Source organism: Dendrobium catenatum, unplaced genomic scaffold (assembly GCF_001605985.2).
Source record: "Dendrobium catenatum unplaced genomic scaffold, ASM160598v2 fragScaff_scaffold_842, whole genome shotgun sequence".
Classification (NCBI taxonomy): Eukaryota; Viridiplantae; Streptophyta; class Magnoliopsida; order Asparagales; family Orchidaceae; genus Dendrobium; species Dendrobium catenatum.
This window is the reverse complement of record NW_021319304.1, coordinates 305980-331445: the sequence shown is the minus strand read 5'-3', so window position 1 is coordinate 331445 and position 25466 is coordinate 305980. Positions and strand designations below refer to the sequence as shown.

General features: G+C 34.2%; 2 protein-coding genes across 2 annotated transcripts; both read left to right on the top strand.

Moving 5' to 3' along the window:
* Nucleotides 1-1173: 1173 nt before the first annotated feature.
* On the top strand, nucleotides 1174-13588 carry LOC110098143 (kinesin-like protein KIN-14C). The gene is made up of 21 exons (XM_020824870.2): nucleotides 1174-1493; nucleotides 1573-1730; nucleotides 2256-2369; nucleotides 2464-2725; nucleotides 2915-3042; nucleotides 3172-3255; nucleotides 3397-3474; nucleotides 3549-3641; nucleotides 3734-3763; nucleotides 4469-4810; nucleotides 4881-4962; nucleotides 5090-5185; nucleotides 5276-5455; nucleotides 5620-5726; nucleotides 5815-5993; nucleotides 6477-6641; nucleotides 6897-7150; nucleotides 7272-7435; nucleotides 7652-8181; nucleotides 12276-12436; nucleotides 13176-13588. The coding sequence occupies exons 1-21, from the start codon at nucleotides 1463-1465 to the stop codon at nucleotides 13244-13246; spliced, it is 3309 nt and encodes a 1102-aa protein (XP_020680529.1). The 5' UTR covers nucleotides 1174-1462; the 3' UTR covers nucleotides 13247-13588.
* Nucleotides 13589-14564: 976 nt separating this feature from the next.
* LOC110098109 (2-oxoglutarate-Fe(II) type oxidoreductase hxnY-like) lies at nucleotides 14565-25256 on the top strand. The gene is made up of 12 exons (XM_020824827.2): nucleotides 14565-14791; nucleotides 15531-15726; nucleotides 18123-18221; nucleotides 18776-18827; nucleotides 20518-20642; nucleotides 20736-20836; nucleotides 20935-20993; nucleotides 21774-21830; nucleotides 22317-22362; nucleotides 24005-24084; nucleotides 24843-24942; nucleotides 25017-25256. Exons 1-12 carry the CDS (start codon nucleotides 14678-14680, stop codon nucleotides 25020-25022), a joined length of 1035 nt encoding a protein of 344 aa, XP_020680486.2. The 5' UTR covers nucleotides 14565-14677; the 3' UTR covers nucleotides 25023-25256.
* The last annotated feature ends 210 nt before the right edge of the window (nucleotides 25257-25466 follow it).

Below are 25466 nucleotides of genomic sequence, written 5' to 3'. Positions count from 1 at the left end.
AAAAAGGTTATTTAAACCATTTATCATGCATGAAGGTTAATGATGCTATTTATTAGACTATTTAGGATTGAACAAGATATTTAAACTCAAAATCCCAAGTTAAGAAATCTTCGTATTTGAAGAATCTTTGAACTATAACAGATGATCGTACAATGATCAAATCATCTTCTGACTATGAATATTTGAATCGCATGATCAAATCATCTTTGAACAATAATCAAAGATATTCAAGATGAACGATCATGATTTTATCATTATTTGAGGAAGATTTCATCATAGCTTGACTATAGACCGATCACGTTCAATTATTGTTCAAAGATTTCCGAAGTTTGTTCGAATGATGATCGGCGAAGATTCGAAATTGTTTATATTATGATACGTTAATCATTTGAAAATTGTTTAAATAATGATCAAATATTATTCAACTATAGTTTGTTGATGATTCAAATACTATTCAAATAAATTATAATCAAAATTTGATCGAAATCTCTTCGAATAATGTTCAAAGTTTGTCGAACCAATGTCGGCAATCAACTTTAAATAAGTAATATGTAATCTAAAACATGAATGCTTTGATTTGAATTAAACTTTCGAGTACATTTTTCTAACAAAACATATGAAAGACCTATGTTTCCAATTTTTACTATTATGAGACATATAAAGTCACGTTTATTTTCTAAATACATCCAAATAGACGATTAATTATTCTGTGCGGACACCAGACGTCGTCCAAAGGCAAATCAGAGCGTTCCAAATCACCTCCTTGATGTGTACCGTGGCTATGTAACCAATGTGTGCTGGATAATGTGGTGCGCTCTAATTCGCTTCCAGACACAGAGCTACATCCAGTGTCCACACATATTCATTTCTTCAAATAAACACGCTCATAAAAATTTTAGTTTGAAGAGAATTTAATACATATTATAAAATTCAATTATATTTATATCTCTAACATTTAATTTTTTTATATATCTATATATCTATATATATGTGTATGCATTTTATTTTAAATACTTAATATTAAAATTTTTTAATATGACTTACAATTTGAATATTGTATAAATAAATATAAAAATTTATGTATTAAATATATAAATAAAAAATATTATTATTATGATTATATTATTTTTATATATAGTTCGTTGCGCTTTCTGCGTACCGCTACCACTTTTGAATTCCCGGCATCTTTCCTGGCCGTTGAGAAGCGAACAAATCGACATGGAATTTAGCGGAAACAGACTGGTTCCGCATTTCCCTCTTCTCCGCCTCTTCTCCTACTTTGAGCTCCTCTACAACGGAAGAACCCTCCCGCGTTTTGGCCCCCAGCGTTCAATCAAGAAACTCTTCCCTCTCGTCTTTTTTAGGGTTTTGATCCATGGCTTAATTCGATTGCCGAATCCGATTTCGCAATTTCTGCTTGCATTGTTCGTCTGGCCTGGAGGAAACCCTAGACGGAGACTACATGGGAAGCCTCAATTTTGAAGCAGACGATGGTGTGAAAAGTTGTTCTTTTATGCAGTTTTTTTTCCCTGCTATTGCTTTTTTGGTCCTTTGATTTAGAGGAAATTGCAGCAAAGATGCGAGCGGAAGTAGTTGCATGGCTGAATAGTTTGTTCCCGGAGCTGAAATTGCCGGAGGAGGCCACGGAATGGGAGCTCAGAGTGCAGTTGTTTGATGGCTCTGTTCTTAATGGAATTCTTAGGATGTTGAATGCTGGTGCTGTGGACGAGGTAGGGCCAACATTGTACTTTTTTTTTTTTTTTTTGAAAACTTTGTGTGATTATTTGTTTGTTTGCATGTAGAAAACTTTTTTAGAAAATTTTTACTTCTTTCATGTGTGAAATAATCATATTTTTTGTCGCTCATTGAAACATACGGGCCAGTTGATGGATGAAAGTGCCTCTCCGTCTTCATCGCGTTGAAAGTCTATGACTGGATCTTTCTTGATGCGTGGTTCTTTGGTCCTTACTCGTTTTCTGTCTTAGTTGTTAATAGCACCTGTTTCTATCCAAGATCCAAGATCCAAGATCACAACGTTATGATTCCATTTCTGTCTAAATATCTGTTTAAGTTGTTTGTAAACTCTAAAATTCATATTGATTTCTAACTTCAATAACTTTGATTGTAGACTCGAATGATGGAATCCAGTCAATTCACCTTTTTTTCCCCTAAACATGTTAAGCAATAACATGTGCCCTGAGCTTGTTTTGGGGTTGCATTATGAAATCCTAACGTATATGGGCTTCTTTTTCCAGATTAGATACGCTGATTATGTTCCTTCTGAGAGGCGCCCAGAAATTTTGAAGCTGTTCCTCTCTGTCGTCAATAACTTGGGGTTGCCCAGCTTTCAAGTCTCAGATTTGGAGAAGGTAACTTACAAGCTATGGTATTTCAGTTGTAAAATTTCGCTAGAAAGGAAAACTGTAAAATCTAACAATGTTATGTACATTTCTGTGGATCTAGGGAAATTTTTCTGCAGTTTTGGAATGCCTTCTCGCCATTCGGAGCCACATAGATTCCACAGTTAGGAAAGACAAGGTTTTGAGCCCACTAACTAGGTGCAAGAGCCTGCAAATTCGGAAGTGGAAGCATAGGGAAAGCCTGGATGGTTTATTAACTGATGGCATTCATGGTGGGCAGAGTTCTCCAGTCTTCGGAGATGATAAAAAATCAAGTTTTGCTGAAAGGAAGTTCCAACATGCCTCGAGAAGTCTTGTTTCCCCAGGTATTGCCTTTGTTTAAAGCTGTGAGAAGTTTGCTATGAGATAATATAAGCAGACATCTGTAGCTGGTTTCTATTAAATAAGATTTGGTTGCTATCTATGGTCTTTATCTTCTCATGTCCTTGGCACTAATAGTTATTTTGTTGATCTGTATGGTTTCTCAAAAATCTTTTCGTTTTTCTTTGTCATAGATACAACTAGTCCTTTATCTCAATATGCTGGAAATAAACTTCATGAGGTTTTCCAGCTAAAACGTGGGCAGTTTTCTGAACTTCCTTCTGCTAAGATTTCCGAAATCTTGAAACTGAACACTTTAGATGTAAGCTTCAACTTTGAACGACATGGAGTTGTCATTTCTGTTTTCTTTTTAAAGAGTTTGTAGTTTACCTTACTTGATATCACTTTTGCATGACCTATGCTTACTATATGAGAGCACTATTTCCTTCAGATTGCTCCAACACAATTACTTTTGAGTGTTGCCAATGAGATGCTTGATGAAAGCATTGAGAAAAAAAATGGGGAATTACATCAGGTATGCCATTTTTTAAAGGAATCTTTCTGGCATCATAATCAAAGACTTAATTTTCTGCAAAATTGTTCAATTGCAATCACTTCGAACTACTCATGCATTTAAAGCAATTTTGCTGTCTTTTTCTTTTATTTTCTTCACCAGCGTGTGGCGTGCTTGTTGAAAAAGGTTTTGCAAGAAATCGAAAGGCGTGTTACAACTCAAGCTGGGCATATCATACATGTAAGAACATGACTTTCTGATATTTTTGTTGTTTGTGCATAAGATTAAGCTAACAGATCCTTTTGTGCTCTCAGCAAAGTAATATGATGAAAGCGCGTGAGGAGAAGTATCTATCAAGGATCAAAGTGCTTGAGACACTCGCTAAGGGAACGAATGAAGAAACACGGGTATAAATAGTTCAACTTGTTTGTTCCTGCAAGATATTTGGGTGGACTTTCTTCTGACGGATGCTTTTTTTATACCCCTTCCTTTTCTTCAGATTACTGCAAACCAGGTCCAGCTCCTACAGGTCTAGTTATTCTCCTTGCTCATAACGTCTATCTACTTGATCACTTACTATGATTACTTTTTATTAACTTTGATGGCCAGCTTCTTATATTTGATTGTAGATCAATTAGTTTTGTTTTCTTATATTTGTTTGAATACAAAGAAGTCCTGTACCCGTTATTCACAAGATTGTAGATCGGTTAGTTTTGCCCTCATTTTTATAGGTTCAATTCTAATCCATGCTGCAGTGAATATTTTAGGTAATAAAATTAGCTGTTTTCAAAATGCATATAAAATGTAGATTCTGGAAGGTATTCATAAAGAAAAAGATTAAAATTTTTAATAAATGTTATGGGGTTGAATCATCATTTGTGCTAAATATTTTGGAGGCATGTCCGTTTTCTACTAATTTTGAAAACTTAATGAACAATTTTATGCCTGTATTATATGTGTCTAACACAGACACGGGTTACATAATGGTTTCTTTGCTTCCTATAGGATACTTTTTTCATGGATTGCGATAACTGCCTTCGTATGTACTTTAACTGTGAACCTTTAATGTGATGCAATCAAGCCGAAGAAAATTGTATAAAATTTTACAAAGTGCGGATTAAATTCATTGATAAGGCTCTTTTGTAATTTTATAAATTTCTTTCTGTAATCCTAGATTTATTTGTGTTCTTGTTTCTTTCTGATGGAAAATACTGGGAATGAATTTTATATGCAGGCAGATAAGAAAAAATTTGTGGAGCAAAAGAGACTCGGGGAGGAAGAAGTATTTAGGCTGATGAAGGAGAAAGAAAATAGTGATAGCATGATTTCAGAACTTAAGCTGGCTATAGAATCGACCAAGAATTCATATGAACAAAAATATCAGAGCCTAGAAACTGAAGCCAATCGAACTAAGTTTGAGCTAGAAAAGAAAATAAAGGAGGTTGAAGCCCTTTTAGAAGAGTCAAGGAGGAGGTCAAAGGAACTGGAGGTTTATTCAGAATCAAAGTGTCAAAACTGGAACCAGAAGGAGCACATCTTCAACAATTTAATGTGTTTAGAATTGCAATCGTTGCAGGTATTTCATTTTTATACATATTATTATGTTTTTATTATGCTATACTTATAATCAATCCATGCTCTCATAGGTCTTGAGGACGTCTTCTCAATCAATAAAAGAAGAAGTTATAGATGTGCAAGAAAGATGGAGAGAAGAAATTGCAAAGTTTGGTGAGCAATTGGTGGCCTACATTATTGTATCTATGTGCTACTAAATCTTAAGTATTTATGCCTATCCTCTAGCTTTTTGACAGCTTTATTTTCTTTCTTATTTGTCAATTGCTTGTATATTTCATAGGGATAAAGTTGAAAGTACTAACAAAGGCTGCTGAAAATTATCACACTATTTTCTTAGAGAATATAAAATTGTACAATGAGGTTCAAGAATTGAAAGGTAATGACCTAACATCTGATGATGTTCACATTGTTTTTTCTTACCATCATAGTCAAAAATTTCACTTGGTTTTTTAACATGACTGCTCAGGTAATATCCGAGTCTATTGTCGGATAAGGCCTTTACTTTCTGGAGAAGATACGAAGTCTACAGTCATCGACAATATCGGTGAGAATGGCGAGCTTGCTATTGTAAATCCATCCAAACAAGGAAAGGATGGACAAAAAATGTTCAAATTCGATAGGGTCTTTGGTCCAGCTGCTACCCAAGGTTCATTTCATACTGCTGCAACGAGTAGTTATAGCCTTCTTGAACATGCTAAGATTGACATTTACACTTGGCTCTTATTGAGGATAAGAAATGAGAATTTGTGCTTTGTCAGCTCAATACTAAACAACTAGATGTTCTGATTCCTATGCTTATTCTATTGACAGAGGAAGTGTTCTCAGATATTCAGCCTTTAGTGCGATCAGTTCTTGATGGATACAATGTCTGTATCTTTGCATATGGACAAACTGGATCAGGCAAAACATACACAATGGTATATTAAATTTTTTTTTTGCTGCTCCCCTGTTTTAATCTTTGATGGTTTCCATGTGATGTCTGGGTGCTTATTTTAACAAATACAGAGTGGGCCCGATTCACCATCGAAAGAAGAATGGGGAGTCAATTATCGAGCTTTGAATGATCTTTTTCATATATCTCGAAGTAGAAGAAGTACTGTAGAATATGAAGTTGGTGTGCAGATGATTGAGATATATAATGAACAAGTTCGTGATCTACTTTCCAATGATGCTTCACAAAAGAGATATCCTTTCAAAATGCTTCATTAATCTCTTCCATTTCTTTTTTTTTGGCATTTTTCATTTTTTATAGTATGAAAATGATTGAAAATTTTGCTAGTTGAGGGAGTTATTAGGGTTTGCTTGGTTTTCACTCATATATACATTACAATGCTATGTAATTAGCACATGCTAGTTGTTTGATTTATTGATTAACTGATTTCTTTTCCTAGCAATTTTATAAATAACATTCATGTTGTATTTTGATGATGTTTAGATGCAGGACAAATTCATCGTTGTTCTTCCTACAAGATGACATTGAAGATAACATGCGATATCTTATAAATAATGTTGCCATCAAGATAATAGTGTTATCTAAATAGCTCTTAGCTTCATTATTTAATTCGAAATTAACTTCTCCTTGTTTTATTAGATTTAAATCTTAGGTATTATGTATTCTTTGTGTGTTGATCTTTATCAGCTAATTGTCTTTTCTTTAACAAGCTTACACATGGGATTGTGAGTAGATCTCAAGCTAGTGGACTTGCTATCCCTGATGCAAGCATGCACTCCGTTGATTCAACCTCTGATGTGCTGAAACTGATGCAGATTGGACAAGCTAACAGGGCTATAAGTGCCACTGCTCTAAATCAAAGTAGCAGCCGTTCACATAGGTTATAACCGCTACTCTAAGGTTTCGTTTGGGACGACTTTCTTACTGCTGCTTAAAACAACTTTTTAGTATAAAAAATAAAAAATTTAACTAAAAACCTGCTTTAAGCAGCAGTAAGAAAGCCATCCCAAACAAAGTCTAAATCAAATAAGTAGTCTTTGACCTAGGTTTCTATGCATTGTTCATTGAACATACGGTTGTTTTTAATACTTTTCTTTATTCTTGTTCTAATCTTAAATTTATTGAAATTTTCCAGTGTTGTAACCGTTCATGTCCGAGGTAGTGATTTGAAGGCTGGAACAACTCTGTTTGGATCCCTTCATCTCATAGACCTTGCTGGGAGTGAGAGAGTTGAACGCTCTGAAGTGACTGGAGATAGGCTCAAGGAAACTCAGCATATTAACAAATCCTTGTCGGCTCTAGGCGACGTCATATTTGCTCTGTCCCAGAAAAGTGTTCATATTCCATACAGAAATAGCAAGCTCACTCAAGTCTTACAAAGCTCCTTGGGTATTTCTCTCCCGTTTGCTTAACAGCTTATAAATTATCTGCATTGAAACTATATCTCTTACATTACATAGACTTCTTTGATCCAGCTCTGCAGCTCATGTAAATGCTGTTTCTTGTGCAGGTGGCCATGCAAAAACACTTATGTTTGTGCAGATAAATCCAGATGTAAAGTCATATTCAGAGAGTTTAAGTGCCTTGAAATTTGCTGAAAGAGTGTCTGGAGTAGAGTTAGGTGCTGCTTGTAGTAACAAAGAGAGCAAAGATGTCAAGAATTTGACTGAACAGGTTAGCTAATAGTAATCAAAGGACATGAAATTAATTAATTCACATTGATTCTTGTGCTATTAACGAGAGGCACCTTGTGTGCCTTACATTTCCATTTCATGCTATGCCTGGACATAATAGCAGTACTTCAAACACTTGACATTTCCTTCTTCATTACTAGTGCATATACTCATGTTAATCTGTTGGCTTTTAATGTGTTTTAATTGGATGTTTCAGGTAGCATTGCTTAAAGAAGCCAATGCAAGGAAAGATAAGGAGATTGAAAAGCTGCAAATGCTCAGGGAAACCGGAACATTCTCTTCTGGTGTAAACCATGTAAAACATGGTAATTTTGTTTTGAGGCACTCATCCTTCTCTCCTGAAATGTCCTCAAAAGATTTGACTTCCCAACAAGGCCTGGGATTATCAGTTCAAAGGATCGTCAGATCTAATAATGAAGCTTCTTTAGATTCTGATAACTCAGACAACAGCGACAGACATTCTGAAATAAGTTCGCAGCACTCTGTGGATGACAAGCACAAGAGGGAAAGCTTGTGTCACTCAAAGCATTCTGGTGAAGAACCTGGTTTGAGTTGTCCGGCAGATTTTCAGATTGTGGCAGTCAATGGTGTAGATTCAGAAGAAGGATTAAGTGATGCATATAATGGCTGTCTTTTGGAAACCAGTGGGTTAGTTAGTGCTATTGAGTTCTCTCACCTCCCTGAGCAGAACAGGCTAATCAATGGTAATGGTACAAAAGAAAAGATGTGAGTGTTCTTTTATGCTCTTGAAACCTCGTATTGTCATTAAAGAACACATTAGTTGGTTTAATTATAATTAGGGGTGTCAAAACTTGACCAGATCTAAAACCCGACCCGAAAATTATTGGGTTCGATTCAACCCGTTTGCTAGACGAGATGGGTTCAGTTTCATTTTCTGACCCGTTTTTAAAATCGGGTTGAGTACGGGTTAACCCGGAAACTCGAAATCTACCCGCAAATGACCTGGGTCACCTGCCTGCAGTCCCGACTCCCTCTCTCAGGTCCGCACGTAGCAAACCCTCTCGCGTTCGCACTCGGAGCCAGACCTACGTCCGCACTCAGATCCTCACCACGGCAGCACCACGCTTGTGTGGCGTCCTCACCCACATAGCATGGCAACACCCTCGCTCGCTTCGCCCGCACAGTGCCGCGCTGACCCATGCCTCCTTCGCCCACAGGCCTCACACATGCTCGCCCCATTCGCATTCGGAGTTAGCGGGTCAGGTCGAATCAACCCGACAATCTAGCGGGTCTAGATCAGGTCTGAATTTCGGACCCGTTTGCAAAACCAAGTCGGGTTTGGGTCAGTTGAATTTGACCCGTGTCAATTTTGGGTTCAACCCGAACCCGACCGTACCCATTTTGACACCCCTAGTTACAACTTTCTACAATAATAAATAATCTAAAAGTTGTATGTTGCTCTAATTTTTATATCTTGCTAGTTCATTAGCCAATGTAGTCCATCTCTCTAAAAAATTGTGTTTGTTAAATAATTAATTGGTTTTATGTTTTAGATGTTTGATTGGGTGATTGGGTTGTTAGACATGTATAACAGTAGGTTTATATTAGATTGATGTCAGGATTTATGATATTTTATGACAATGATCTCTGATTAAAGTTGTGTACATGTGTTTAATAAAGGAATAAATCTCAAAAAAGACAAACTGAACCAATCCAAAATAATAATAATAAATAAAATTGAGAGCTAGCTAGATACTAGGTGATTTGGTGATTTAAGTAAGCCAAATTTTATATATGCATTTCGTTATGATGGCTTATGGCATTCCCGGTTCTCTCCTCAATGACTTGTATTCATACATGCATTAACGGTTTTGTTTTATCATTGATGCCTTTATATATGTTTTAATGTGATGTTTTTTTTTCTTCTCATTAATGCATCCATGGATCTTTAATGAAAGAATCCTATCTACTTATAGTCCCTCTGCTTGCCTCTACTTTTATATGATGATCCATTCATAGGCTTTAGGCATGGGTTGAAATTTGTAGGTCCAAATCTTATGAAGAAAAAATTTGCAAATTTGAAGTCCCAAAAACTTCATTCTTTTGTAGAAAGTGAGATTAAAATTAATGGTTTTTTCAACCAACCTCCTATATTCTCATTTTCTGTTTTGAGTGCAAAAATTATGCTATACTCTTTGGTTTTTGTGGGCTCCAAAAATTCCCTCCTAGCTCTATTAATATTCAAGTGATTTTGGGTCAATTTATCTAAAAATGGCTAGGATATTACCCGGATATTTTGTCATCTTACAAGACTTTTATGATATGACTTGAGGTGTCTCTTTGACGCAAGGTTATATGTTTAATTATTTCTCTCGATTACTAGACAATATTTTTTTAAGGGTAGTTTGTAGGCTTAGTGATGATTTATTTTTAGTAATAATAATTTAGATAGTGAAAAAGAGGGAGATAATATTATTGGCTCATAGCGAATGGTAGGTGAATAATGGTCTTATGTGATAACACATAATGGCTAAGTTTGTGGGCAACATATATCATGGCTAGGCAATGCTTCTCGATTGTTGTATATTTTAATTATGTAGGACTAAAACATTTGTTGAGTTAGTATAATGTATTTTTTATTTCCTTCGTTAGCCTATTAATGAAGATCTTATGGTTCTATTATATTGCGTTTTAGTGGATTCTAGTTTATTTAGTCAGCAGGGATTGTTGATCCAATAGGACCATTGGATCTTTGTTAGTATTGGTTACATCATTTCAGGTAACTTTATAGATCTAGGGGGAAAGCTTGTTAAAGGGGTCAATTTCAAGATTGGCCTTGGCTAACAAACACCTTTATGTCTTATTAAGTAGGCTTTATGAATTATAACTCATATACTTTACCACGAAGTGATATATGGGCTCTGATCGCAACTATAATATACGTGCAAGCACAATCATGCTAATCACACAGTTAGTGCTCATATGTTGGGTCTTTACAAATGTGGTGTTTTGAGTATGATTATTTGAATATATGTGCTTTGACAAAACCCACCAAACTTCGTTGATATTTTTCAAGTTATTTCGGATTGACTTTTCGAAAGGTGAATTAAATATTAGATAAGATAGTATTGAGAAATTTCAGCCTCTAATAAGGATTTTATGATTTAGTTTGAGGTTTCTCGTAGATGCAAGTCCCTATTATTAATTATCCTTATATCATGAGAGAACACTTTCAAGGAAGATCATTTTGCAAGCTCAATGGTGGTTTGTTTTAGACTTTTAGTAGCAATAATTTGAATAAAAAGAAATAAATTTATATCATTTTTTACTAAAAGTGGATGATGGAGGAATATGGAAAATCTATGGTTTGTCTTCTTTGGATGTCTTGGACCTTAGTCTACTTAATCAGTAGATTTAGTCAACTATATCTAATCAAATGATGTTGTCAGTTATCTTTGGATTATGTTGTCTAAAGGGATTTTATAAATCTAATGGGAAAGCTTTAAAAAAAAATCTAATGGTAAAGCTTGTCTAAGGGCTCAACTTTAAGTCAAAATCGGCTAAGAAACGGGTTAGGGTTCTTTCGAATACATTTCATGGCTTATAACTAATGAACTTGCCGACCCCATGTAGTGGGACAAAGGCTTGATGTTGTTGTTGTTGATAGAATCATGACCACTCTATCACGGGACATATATTGCATCCTTATTAGCATAAGGTTTTTAAGTGTGGCTATGTATATGGCATTAGTTCTTGTGTGCTCTTGTAAAATCTAGTGTTGTCATCTTTGGCAAACTGTTTTGATTATTGAACGGATGACTTTTTTTTAGTGTGAAGTTAATAACTATAGCTCTGGCTTTTGGCATATATTAGTATTTTACTTTTTGACTTTTTGCAAGGGGCTTGGATTTGGATGCAGTTTCCTCTAATTATGATTTTCTTAATTTGTACCATCATTGAAAAAGAGCTTAAAATGTATTTATCTTGTAAATTAAAAGTGAACTTTAATGGTAAGATCCCCTATGATTAGCATTTGCAATGAGCATTTATCTTTATGATCCAAATTTAATTATGGTGATGAACTCTTATAGTTATGATATTTTGTAAATGAACCATCTTTGTGATAATGGTGCCTTGAAAGCTCACATAAAGTTTCAAAGTTTAGAATTCTTTCATCTTTTGGTAGTGAGGGGCAATTATTATTATTGCATGAGCCTTATCAACTCTAATATTTATTCCAAAGGATTGAACTTGAAAGCCGAGACTTATAACGTATTAGTTTAAAGAAAGCCCATTTTCACTTTAATTTTTATGTGAAGATGGTTGTGCTAGGGGGGCTTGTCAATCATGATTACTTACTTGCATAGGATTAGGCTCAAGAGTGAAAATTAGGTTTTGTTTGGCACGGATTTCTTACTGCTTCTTAAAGCAACATTCTAGTACAAAAATTAAAAATTTTATATTGAGAAGTTGCTTTAAGAAGCATTAAGAAAACCGTCTCAAACGAAGCCTTACCCTAACAAATAAGTATACATAGTTTAGTTTATGTCATTGCTCTACTTCTAATTTAAATGAATGTTTTAGATCTTTATTTTAAACTTAAAAGTTCGAGATTTTATTGTTGTGAAGTCACAAACACCTTTTAATAGTACTATGAATTTCTACTAAAGCCTGTGTTGATCCGCTGAGACCCAAAATGTGAAAGGCGCTTCATATTTGTTGGGTATGCCAATAACAAACGGGGGACTCTAATTCTGTCATTGATTGCTAAAAAATATTGATCATTCTTCATCTTTATTTTCATATGTACATTTTTTGCTTGTGATCTTTCCAGTTTTAGTTATACTTCATGAATGCAGGTCCAGAGTTAAATCAAGTGTAGCTAAGCCATTGCAACCAAAGATTGCACAGGAAACTGTGATCCATTCAAAATTGAAGGATTCTTTGAAATCTCCAACCTCTCTTGCTACAAAAGGTGCTTTGAAGCCTATAAATTCTAAAGATGGCTTGAAATCTCCAAGTATGTACCTTTACATCTTGATTGTTTTTTTTCTAATTAAAGTGAAAATTAATTATCTGCAACTTCCATTTATTCTTTTTTTTTTCCTCTTTTTTCAAGAGATCCATTTAGTTTAATGTAAATTAGAATTCTCAAGGGATTACAAGACATGTTTTTTAAATGTTGTGATCCTAAGATCATTTTAACTTGTTTGTTCAAAGCCAGTTGGATCACTAATGCACTTAATTGATAGTAATCTCATTGTAGAATCAATTGAACTTGATGAGGATATCATTTCTCACTTGTTTCTTATCTGAAAAATGATAATAGAAATACTCCCAAATAAAAGTATGTCACACTGTTCCCAAATTTAATTGTTCCATCTCATCAAATGTGGATTTTTGACTTTTTTTTCTTACAATTTCATCCAAATGATTTAATCTAATGGCTTACACTATTGTTTTGAACTTAGGTTTTGTTTGGGACAGATTTTTTCCTGCTTTCTAAAACCGTTTTTTAGTATAAAAATTTCTAAGCCGTTTTAGAAAGCATTAAGAAAGTTATCCCAAATGAAACCTTTTTTTCTACTTACCAGCAGTATAATGGACCCTGAAACAGTACCAACTCCATCACAAAAATCAATTTGAAGCTCCTGAAGTTCTTTTCAGCTATTTTTCCTAAAGATATTATATAACAATCAATTTGATTTGTTAATGCAGTACTAATATAAGCTTTTCTTTCACTTGGTCAACAATGTCAGGCTTAAAGAGCAACACTAACAGCCAAGCAACTTTATCATCAGCAAAGCCCCTCTCAAAGCGCTGGCAGTAGTGAAAAGTGCTTTTGGCATGAAATTCTCTTATTTTTATTGTGAATTACAATTTTGCAGAAGTTTCAAAACATCAACATTAAAGTAAGCCTCTGTCCAACATTTTGGTGTAGCCAACAGAGCTTCTATGACTCATCTGATGCTGAAGATATTTTATATTTCTCATATAGATAGTTTCTTCAATTTGTTGAGTGATGCCCCTTAGGGTGTGGCAATCTTGTAATATTAGTATACATTATTTGATTCATTTCTATATGTTTTTTATTTGCTAAAAATAATTATTTGTTGAACTCATTTGAAAGGAGCTTTATCATGTTTGAAATATAGGGATTTTTAAAGGAGCTTGATCCTTGCATTTCCATATTATTCACAAAACCTATGTAAATGCATGTCACTAAGGCTTTGTTTGGTTTAGCTTTCTTGTTGCTTTTGAAAGCAACTTTTTAGTGAAAAAATAGTTTTAAAAAAATGTATTAAAAAATTGTTTTGGAAGCAGTAAGAAAGTTGTCACAAATGGAGCCTAACTTAAATATGCATGTTTTTAGTCTTTTTTTTTGTGTGTGAAAAAAATATATGTCGACATATCCTGATATCATTTTTGTTAGGGTAAGTTTTGAAATAATTGGATGTGCTTTGAGATTAATGTGCAACATGTGAACTTTAAATTGTATTAATCTCAAAGTAAATTCTATAATTTTCGTGTTTATTATGAAAAAAAATTATTCCAAGATATTTTAATTTTTTTTTTATATTATGATAAAACCAATGCCGACTGTGGCTTGGCTTATAGTAGTTCGTTATATCTAGGGGTGTCAATTTCGGGTCATGGGTCGGGTTCGGGTCGAACCCGGAACTGACCCAGGTTCAAACAGGTTGACTCTAACCTGACCCAGGTAGACAAACGGGTCGGAAATTCGAACCTGGACTCGACCCGGCCCGATCCTGTTTTTGGTTCTGCCGGCGCCGGAATGACGGCGGGCGGACGCGAGTGGGGTGGTAGCACGAGCGGGCGGGGGGCAAGCGTTGGGCAGCACAGCAGCGGGCGCGCTGGGCAGGATGTTTTAATATATATATATGTCTAATGATTATTCCAATCCGAATGACTCATATAATAATTTCTTCTCTCCTGTCCTCCACCCAATAAAAAAAATTAAAATGAAAATAGTGGGTAGAAATGCAAAATATTTTTTCTGTCCGCGTATCAGTCGCCTAAGCCGGGTACAAATGCAAATTTGTATTTTTGGGCTCCTTGAACGAACGCATCAAGCTTTTTTTTTCTGTCGGCGTGCAGTATAAATGCCAAGCATCTCTCGACGAATTGAGAATTTTGTTGAAAGAAAAAGTAGAGAGAAAAAGAGTGGCGAAGAGAGATTTGAATTCTCGTCCAAGAGAAGAGAAGAGAAGAGAAGAGAAGAGGAGAGAGAGAGAGAGAGATGGCAGGGCCGGTCAAAGAGGTAGCTGCGCCCACCGCGGTGAAGACGACGGCCCTGAACTGTATCAGTCTATCGGATCCTGATATCAACAAATCCGTTTCCCTCCTCAAACAGGTCTGTCCTCTTTTGAATGCGTCCTCCAACTTTTCGTTTTAATGTTGAGGTTTTCGCTTTGAGGTCGAAGTTGAATCCAAATTTCTCGTTTCTTTTCTAGATTTTCTTTATTCCTGTTTTTTTTTTTCTTTTGTACGAGTTTGTGACTTTTTTAGATTCAAAACTAGGTTTTTCTGCCATATCATTAATCAATTTGGCTAGATTCTGGTTAGTTCGACGTACTTTCGGCTTAAAATGACGAGTATCTTGTTAGATGTTATGGCAGATTTCTACTGTTTTATTAAGTTGATTACTTTTTACTTTATGAGGTTGTTCGCCGTGTGGTAGTTGAATGTTTCTATAACTGGTCAATCGTTTGGATTTGAGGTTGCCATTACTGTTTTTATTTTTTCCACTCAATGATTCTTTTTCATTGTTGATGGGATTCCATTTATATCTGAAATATCTGCTCTTCTGTATTAGGAATCGTTTTAGCCACATTAAATTATTTTTTGTTATCAGTCATATGTCCACGAGTTAGTTAGAGCTGTGGTCATAAATTTATGGATAATTTATTTGTTTCTAAAGAGGCGTTACAACTTACAAGTCTTTTATTCTTTTGCGCGAAGCCTTCGATAGTAAATCATAAAGTAACATGCTATAAATTTTATATCTTTTGAATTATATTTTTTGCTGGAGTAAGCTGTATTATGGTTGATAATTAACTGCACATCTATACTGTTTTTTGTGGCTGTTTCAGGCTTGCTTAGATTCTGGATTCTTCTATGTGGTTGATCATGGAATTAGCCAGGAATTTATGGATGAAGTTTTCTTTCAGAGTAAGAAATTTTTTGATCTGCCTTTACCTGAGAAAATGAAGCTGCTTCGGAATGAAAAACATCGGGGTTATACTCCTCCTCTAGATGAGCTTTTGGATCCTGAAAACCAAGTTCATGGTAGGTTTCCAAGGTTTATCATCCTTCATCTTCACCTCTATATCTTCTAGATGTTAGTTTTGCTTCATGATGAAAACTTAGTTAGACTCTACTCTGATTTAACTGCAATTTTTTACTTCATGAATATTTGTTGCTAAGTTGGGTATTATTTAATGATTGATTAGAACACTTTGGCCTTTTTATTGTAATCAGTAAAGTTTACTATTATGTAATTTACAGAAATCAACCAAGGGTGGTTTTAAGCTGCGCTAGTATGATATTGTATTTCATTTTTTTTAACATTTCAACTTTTTTTATGTGTTTGGTTTTAAGCAAAAGAAATACAAAGTGAAGTTTTGAGGGATTTGAAATACCCATAAATTTCTATTTTCCATGCATTTGGAAATCGGCCGACTTCGCCTAATTGCATTGCTCTTGCCTACCCTCATTTGCTGTATTTGAAATGTATTGTAATAAACACAAAAAAAAAAAAAAATTAATGTATTTGATTTGCATCCAATCAAAGAACTTCATTTTTAAATTGCATATATTTCAGTTCTTTTGAATTTCTTGCATAAATTTATTTTGAAATCATCAAATATAACTGCTGCATTGCAACACAACTGGCAATGATTCGACATTCCTGATTTTATGAGAATTGCGTTTTTTAACCAGTGTAATTTCTAGTAATAGATAATGCTTAGTAATGACCTCCATCTATTGATTAGATCTATGCTTTTTTATGTGTTTTTCCTTGAAATGTAAATCAATTACTTCGACTGTAGAAATGCACTTATATAGTTATATGTACTAAAGATCACTCGTAGCCTACTTATATGTGGCTTCTTTTCCTAGTTGTAGAACAAAAATGCATGGAAGTGATTTATTTGCTTAGAGATCTTGTAACGCTATTTTTATTAACAGCGACTTTTGTTTCAATTAGACTTCAAGAAAAGATTTGAGAGGGAATGTTAGTTTGGCTAGGCTACATTCGAGTAACTAGTAACTAGCAATTCTGATGAATTGTGATGTAAAATATTTGGTGATATGGATCCCATAAAATTTAATTTATTTTGCACACTGAGATATTTGATGGTGGTGAGACCTGCAATGCTTCATGGTGCAGAATGTTGGCCATTAAAAAGAAGTGTAATATTAAGTCAAGTGTTGCAGAGATGTGGATGCTCAAGTGGATGAGTTTTTTACTTTTAGAGATAGGATACAAATTAAGCATATGTTTGAAAAGGTTGTAGTACCTCCAGTGGAAGATAAGAGTAGAGAGAGTCGCCTTAGATGGTTTGTTCACATAAAATGGCAGTCTTCTGATGACCCGGTTAGGAGAGTAGATGTATTAGATTTGGCTTATGCTAAGAAAGGCAGAGGTAGACCCAAAAAGACTTAGTTAAAAAAATATTAGATTTAAATGAGAATTTGACTCTTAATATGACACAATGGACAAAAATGATTAATGTAGCAGCCCCACGTAGTGGGATAAAGGCTTGATGTTGTTATTATTGTTGTTGTTGTACATTGAGATATTTGATATGGAAGGATTTTGGAAGAAGTATCCACAACATGACAATAATCTGCTTTGCTTCAACGTATTTCATAGTGATTCAAAAAGTCTACCCTATCTTTGTTTTTTGACCATTGTTTCCAGTGCTATAAGATTTCTTTAATTATTATTAAAGCCCTTTTTAAAAGCAGGGCAAGTTCACATGATGTTTGGTTAAGAGTTCTAAACAACCTCCAAAATAAAACATGGATTATAAAAGCGACATTGGATGGTTTTCATGTCTTGGAATCAGGAGTATATTCAAGTTTAATTAGATCCCAGTAGCATGGTCATTTAATCAATACTATCAAGACAAAACAAAATTTAAGGACCTTGTTTCAAAATTCTTAACGAGGAAGAATCCGGCGCAATACACTGTAGAGGTGATTATGTGGCTTAAAAGAATTTGGAGATGGTTGTCAATATATGGGAACTTGGTCAAAATTGGCGTGCACCAAATACATAGTTATTTGTTTTGGGTTTCTTAATTTATTTTCATAATACTAATGGTTTATATACCGTCTCCAGATTCTATCTAGCTTGATTTTTTGTTTACTAATAATTGTATAGGTTCTCAATTTGATGAAATGATGATATAAGTTTGCTTTGCATTATAATCTGCTATATTATTGGACAGAACACATACTTTTGTTCGAAGGATTTTACTCCTGTGTTTTATTTGTGCCATCTATTTGAATTAAACTCTTGTTTTATCCTTGATGACCAAATATTAGAAGTTTCCACAATTTCTTATTATTAATCCATATTTCACTTATTTGCAGTGAAGAGTTTTCTTATGTGGTTATGTTTTTAATGAGTTTTTTTGATAGAGATATTGTAATGATCTTGAATATGTTTCTAGGTGATTACAAAGAAGGATATTACATTGGTGTTGAAGTACCCGAAGATGATCCTCAAGCAGAAAAACCCTTTTTTGGTCCAAATCAGTGGCCTTCAAAACGTAAACCATCCCAATCTGTTCTCTTAAGTGTCATTTTGATATTTATTTTTCAGAATGAAGCCAGTTTCTTCCATGGTAGTTGTTTTACCTTAATTCCAGAACTTTAACAGTAGGTGTGCAACTTTTCAAATTCCGCTGAATCAGCAATATTACAATGCGCTGCGGTGTATTTGAACATTGTTTCACTATTTCTCATATTGTTTGTGATGATCACCATAATTTTCTTCAATATTAGTTTCAAAATATTAAGTATGGTGCATCTCTTTTCATCTTAAAACTTGAGAGTTTATATATTTTGGTAAATCACTGCATCCTTAAGCTGGTCTGCTTGTCATGAAGCTGTCATAAATCCCTGGTGCATTTCTTGATTGCTGTGTTAGTTTCTACCTAATTTTAGTGATTTTTTGGGCAATTTTCTTAGTAATGTATTTGCTGTGTTATTTGTTACAAATGCCAAATTGGTAAATTGAGCATCACCATGTATTTTGCCTTTTTTTTTTAACTTATGCTGAACTTTTCTGATTCTGGTTTGTTCCGTTTTCTATATTATTAAGATATTTTACCTGGATGGAGGCGGGTTATGGAGCAATACCACCAAGAGGCCTTGTAAGTTATCTTTTGTACCTTTTAATGTGGTATTTTATTTATCCATCAAGTAATTATCATTAAATATTGTCATCAAAGAATTTCAATTAGCATATACTCAATTTACTTGAAATGAGGTATTTGACAAGTGTAATTATCACATGATAGTAGGCATTGTCAATCTTTCTTGTAACTAGTGATTTCTTAGTTGTATTATCGATTATGTATCCCATTAGCTTGTAGCATTATCCTTGTTTGCTTTAGGCTCAATATTTTATTTACTGACAATTATAATGATAATGTTATTAAACAAAAACGAAGAAATCAGTGAGTATTTCAAACAACACAAAATCAATGGGCAATTATAATTTAATCATCATAACAAAAAATTTTCAAATTTAAATAAAATATGGAGCACTTACAAGCTAATACTAAAATATGTAGAAAAAACTATGTTAAGAAAATTATTCATCAAATTTAAAAAATTTATGCCTGATGCCAGCATAAGGAGATGATTTCTCTGAGAATTTAGTAATTGAACTTATGCCGCATTTAAAGGAATGACACATTTAATTTGTACATGTAAAATAAAAATTTGAAGAAGAAATTTATTCCATCTAAGCTATCCAATTACATACCTCAATTAATTTATTTATTGACCCCAATGCCTAGGTTAACAGATAACTTTGGCACAAAATTTATCTAGTTTGGTGAGTCCATTCAAATTCAAGTTGCGCAATTATTCCAATTTCAGACATTCTATGGCCTAAGATGAAATCCATGATATTGACTCTATAATAGTCAACTCGCCCCGATCTACTTCCTAAAGAGCCAGTCTGACTTCAACATTATAGCACAATAGTAAATAAAGATAAATTTATAGTATTTCAACACAGAATAATGACACAAAAGAGTAAAGGAAACTACAAAGGTGGAAGAATAGAAGGCTAATAATACCATAAAGGACGATCTCCAGCAGCAATATAGGAAACGACTAAAAACAATGAACAGATATGGGACAACAACATCTGAAATTGAATTAAACCAGGAATATAATCAACCAAATCCAATGCCAAACCATATAAACTAGCCATCGCTAGGAAATAGAAAACATATTTCTTTCTAAAAGTCATCATAATACGTATCAAAATACTAAAATAACATAAATTAGATCAACTAAAGGAATTAAATAAACTTTGCTCAAGTCATTGCTTGATTCAATGCTCCTAACGAGATTAAGCATTTTATTTCGATTTAACTTGTTTAACTTCAACAAATTCGGCTGGTAAATTTAGCAGTTGATACTCATTGAGAACACAATGTACCACATATTCTCTAAATAAAAATGGCTAACTGAATGGAGACCAGCATCTATGGAAAAAACTTAGTACTAAATCAAGCCATTATAAACTTGTCTTACTACAAGATAACTAAAACAAAGGTTTCATTCACAGTATTTTGCTTCCTTCAGCCATAAATTTTGACCGTACATCATGACGCCTTCTTTTTAATGGGCAAATACATGGGTTTTGCTTTTTATGCCATCCTTTGTTGTTGTTTATTAACATGCTGCATTTTCCTCTTTTTTTTTTCTGCTCTCTATGAATACTATTCCAAAAAAATGTCATACTTTATAGTTTATACTAAATAGTTTTAGTGGCTGAAATTTCGTATCCTTGACATTCATATAATATTTTTCTAATGTTTTCAGGAGGGTATCCCGGTCAATTGCTAAGATCATAGCTCTTGCACTTGATCTAGATGCTGATTTCTTTGATAAACCAGAAATGCTTGGTGATCCCATTGCAACATTAAGGCTTCTTCACTATGAACGTGGCAAGTACTTTACAATTCATTTTTGGGTATTCCCTTATGTGTATTTTGCATGGTGTGATTTGTGGCATGATTGATTATTTGATATGAATTCAGATAAAGCTTCTAATCCCGTCAAGGGGATTTATGGATGTGGAGCACATTCTGATTATGGTTTAATTACTCTCTTGGCCACGGATGATGTAGTTGGCCTTCAGGTAACTTAGAAGATGATCACCAGAGATTGTCCTTTTTTTCATATTGAACTTTCGTTATTGGTACCTATCCGTTATAATATGTTTTGCGCCCTTCCTAGATATGCAAGGATAAGGATGCCCGACCTCAGATATGGGAATATGTTGCTCCTTTGAAAGGGTTAGTTTCATCTTCAATTTCTAAACTAGAATTTTCTTTAATATTGATATATACCGGAAATGTAGGGGTGTCAATTTCAAATCACGGGTCGGGTTCGGGTTGAACCCGAAACTAACCAGGCACTATTCAGGTCAACCCAAACCCGACCCATTTTTGTAAACGGGTCGGTTTTCCGGACCCGAACCCGACCCGAATGACCTGGTGCCAACAAAAAATTTTTTAGTTTTCGGGTCAAAAATGGGTCAATCTCCTCTTTTCGGCTAAAAAAAATGGTTCAATCTCGGGTTGTCGAGTCAAAACGGGTCAATTTCAGGTCAAAGGGTCAACCCGAATCCGACCCGATTTTTGAAACGGATCGAATTGTTGAACCTGAACCCGACACGTTTCGGGTTCGGGTCAACCCAAACCCGAAATTTTATGATCGGTTTTTTTGGTCGGATCCAATATTGACACCCCTATGGAAATGTTAATTCTACATGTACTTCACTTCATTTTGCAACTTGTTGTTCTTGAGATTGCTAGAGGAGATTAACTTGAAAGGGGTTTGAAGTGGAGGCTTGGTGCAGACTAGGCTAACTTAAATTCAGACAAGAGTCATTACCTAAACTATCCGTAGTTTAGGCTGTGAACTCTGACTTAAGCTTGGCTTTAAATACCACCCACCTTAAATTTAGGCATCTTTATCCCCTCAGACAATACTACGAAAACATGATTCATGATTATTATGAAAGCATTTTCATGACCGGGTGTTAAGTTGGCTCAATTTTTTGCCTTTTCCAGAGGCTTCATTGTCAATCTTGGTGACATGCTTGAGCGGTGGAGTAATGGTGTTTTCAGGTATGGATCTTCCTTTCCAGAGGAGTTTTCCTTTTTTTCCTAATCTTCTCTCTCAATGTATTAAACATCTGCTAGATTCTTTTTTGAAGTTTTTTGTCACGTAAGAGATACCTTGTCTCTGATCACTGTTAGCTCACATGAATCTAAAGTTATCGCACTTTAAAACTTTGATTTGAAGTACATTTTTCTTGTTGTATGATTCACACAACAATTTAATGACACCAGTGAAACTTTTTCCTTTTTCTGTATTTATCTTTTAAAAGAGTTTCCATGTGGGCTGTTAATGCACTTTGGATGACAAAGATCAGGTAGCGGTTATTATGAGAGAACAATGTATGATTTATGATTTAGGATTTCCTTAGCATTAATAATCCTAACTTGCACATTTGTGTCATACCATATCAGATTTAATTGGATGCTATATTGGGATTTTAATTGAGCTATTTCATTGAAGTTTATTTTTCACTAGTTTTCTCCTGTGTGCAGGTCTACACTGCACCGTGTCATTGTTGATGGACAAGAACGTTATTCTGTAAGTTGTCGAATTCAAAAGAAAGAAAGTTATTTTTAAAACATCTTAATGCTGTATTTTGACATTATTTATGCTTACTTTATCAATGTGCTACTTGAATGATGCCTTATTTGGTTTAATATATCTTATGCTTTTGTGGATCTAATGGTGTAAGATGGTGGTCTTTAATGCAACATAGAATGAGATGTGAGATGAAAATATAAAAAAAATCTTAATCCGCTGGTTATTAACTCAAAAGTTTAGCAAAATAATGTCACCCTTAATGCAAGGACATCAAATATGTTTAGTTCATTTAACAATTCCCTAAAAACTGAAATTCCATAAAAATATAGAAGACAATAATAAAATTTAGCAAAGTTCACATTTCAAGCAGAAAATTTGGACATATCTCACTTGACAAAATTTCAATAGACTCACCCAATAAGGAAGAATCAGGCCTCACACCAATATAAGGAGTCTCCTCCTATACTTGTGAGGTGCTCAAAGACATCAAGTAACGAACAAAAAAGAAGAAAAATGAAACTATATTTCAATATTCATTGTCTAATTGATGGTACATATCACAGGATCCTATTTATTGAATTCAAAGAACTCATAATAAAGAACTCCACAATTTTTAAAATTCACTAAAAAGGAATGATTTTACATCCAACTTATTTCAAAATTCCACGTCCTATATTGCTCAAGGACTCAAGAAATTAGGTTAACCCAAAAAATTATGAAAAAATATAGGCGGCTAGAGCAGTGTGTAACTCTAGATGAAGTAGTTGGAGTCATAGTGGCTTGGGCTTCGTTTGAGACTGTTTTCTTACTGTTTCTTAAAGCAGCTTTTCAGTACAAAAATTAAATTTTTTGTACTGAAAAACTGCTTTAAGAAGCAGTAAGAAAGCCGTCCCAAACAAAACCTTTGCGGGAAATGAATAGCAGCAGAGGCGACAACGAGGTAGTGAGGTAGAAATCAACAATGCAGGCAGGGATCTACAGAGTTGGCAAAAACAAACAGCGGGAAAGGAAGCATGTAGCAAGAGCAGAGATGAGAAGCTATGGAAAAGGGCTGTAGTGGATATCCAATAGGATAATAGTGGCAGGGAAACTATAAATACATGGATAATAGAGTAATGGTGGAGCTGTAGTAGTACTTCATTTAAATAGGAATAACAGTAATTAACACTAACATTGTAGTAGAGTTATAACTTTTGTAAGTGCTACTTACACAACTATTAATACTTGAGAACAAATCTGGTTTGTATATGAGCTATCATCATAGGTGTATTTATACATTCGGAATAAATTCTAAAATAAAAATTCAGAATGAATACACTTGATTTGTATTTCCAATGAACAGACTTTCAGATTTGTACCAACAAGGCTTAATCCTCCTTATGTAAGAAAGCATTGCTGGGGTCGCACATGTATTGTTAGCCTGTAATTTTTTAAGCTTGAAGTGTATATCTAATGTTTGAAGCTATTTTTTTAATCATAAAAAGGCTCTTATACTACTTTTTTCATACCATTCTTGGAAAAGGAAAGAAAAATTTGTCATTTGCTTTGTATGTCTTTGTAAAACAGTTTGCCTATCATTATGTGTGCTTCTTAACAAATATCTTCCAGTGATTTTTTTTTTTGGTTCCATTTGGAGCAGATGGCATATTTTGTGGAGCCAAGCCATGAGTGTCTTGTGAAGTGTTTGCCATCTTGCACTTCTGAGACTAACCCGCCCAAGTAAGTTTCTTATGTTCATAAAATTTAAATTCAAGCTGAGGATTTCTTATGGCAATTTTTTGCTATTTAAACTTTTTTAGGATTTTCACACAGAGAGAGAGAGAGATTGTTTAAAATAATACGTTTGATTCAATAATATGTGAAAAGAATTCAAATTAATCTCCAATAATCAATAATTGTTATGATCTTTTTCATCATTAGATGGCTTGACATTTAGGCTTAGTTTGATTATTTTGTACCTTTTCCAAAATGTATAAAACTGTTGTTTGAGAGAATGGACTTTTCTAACGGAGAAGTTAATATCAAAAAGCTTTTGCAAATAGTACAAAAACAACAGTATTTAGTACGTTGTTACGTTGTTAAGAAAAGTAGTTTTATCAAACAAATAAATTTTTGTATGTTTTATCATTGCCAGACGGAGAAAGCAGTAAAAACGGACAAACAAACGAGCTCTTAGACGCCAATGGCCGACTTACAGATTTCATCAAACTAAAATTTAAATGTCTTTAATTAAACCTTTATTTAAATTTTTATTCAAAGATATCACTAAATCAAACATCTACCATTAACATAATTGCAGATGTTGGTGAATCAAACAACTCTTAACTTTTCTCTTTCCTAACAATTTATTAACCCAAACAGCCCCTAATTTTCTGCTAATAACACAATATGGATGGCAGCTTTATGTGAATAACATTAAAAAAACCCTAATTTCCCTCTTTCTTTCTTTCAATGTATTGACATCATAGCTATCTCAGGTACCCCCCTGTAACCTGTGCTGCATATTTGAGGCAGAGATACAAAGATACACATCTTGATCTAACCTCATATCATGAAAATCAAACAAGAGAAGAAAAGGTAATTATATTATCCCTCCCCTCTTATTTCCTCTCTATTCCCATAGAAGCTAATAATGAGCTCAACTGCTACAGACATAATTAAGTTTTTAGGAAGGAAGTCAAAGCACTTCAAAGTATTGATGAAGGGTGGCAAAAGGAACAGTTCTTCTAGAATTACCTGCACCTGATAACATATGAAGCAAATTCAGATTTGCAGACTCACAGTGAAATGAAATATTTCAAACTTCAGTATTTTGGAAATGTCAATTTTCATTATTGTATACTGTTTGTAAACAAAATTTTTTTTAATTAAATATGTCACTGTATTTCACTTGTGGCTTTGTCAATTTACTCAGAATTAGGGCTGTCAAAAATAGGGTCACGGGTCGGATTCGGATCCAATCTAGAACTGACCCACCCAGCACTGTTCAACCTGACCCAAATCAAACCCGTTTTTGCAAATGGGTCGGTTTTTCGAACCTGAACTTGACCCTCTTCGGGTTTGAGTCAACCTGAACCCGACCCGCTTTGGGTATGTTTTAC

Excerpts from the sequence above, each read along its gene's own strand:
- LOC110098143 (XM_020824870.2), top strand. The coding sequence starts at position 1,463 with ATGGGAAGCCTCAATTTTGAAGCAGACGATG. Across the intron at positions 5,186-5,275 it reads TGAGGTTCAAGAATTGAAAG|GTAATATCCGAGTCTATTGT; the intron begins GTAATGACCTAA and ends ATGACTGCTCAG. Across the intron at positions 8,182-12,275 it reads AATGGTACAAAAGAAAAGAT|GTCCAGAGTTAAATCAAGTG; the intron begins GTGAGTGTTCTT and ends TCATGAATGCAG.
- LOC110098109 (XM_020824827.2), top strand. The coding sequence starts at position 14,678 with ATGGCAGGGCCGGTCAAAGAGGTAGCTGCGCCCACCGCGGTGAAGACG. Across the intron at positions 20,643-20,735 it reads GCTTCTTCACTATGAACGTG|ATAAAGCTTCTAATCCCGTC; the intron begins GCAAGTACTTTA and ends ATATGAATTCAG. Across the intron at positions 21,831-22,316 it reads TGGAGTAATGGTGTTTTCAG|GTCTACACTGCACCGTGTCA; the intron begins GTATGGATCTTC and ends TCCTGTGTGCAG.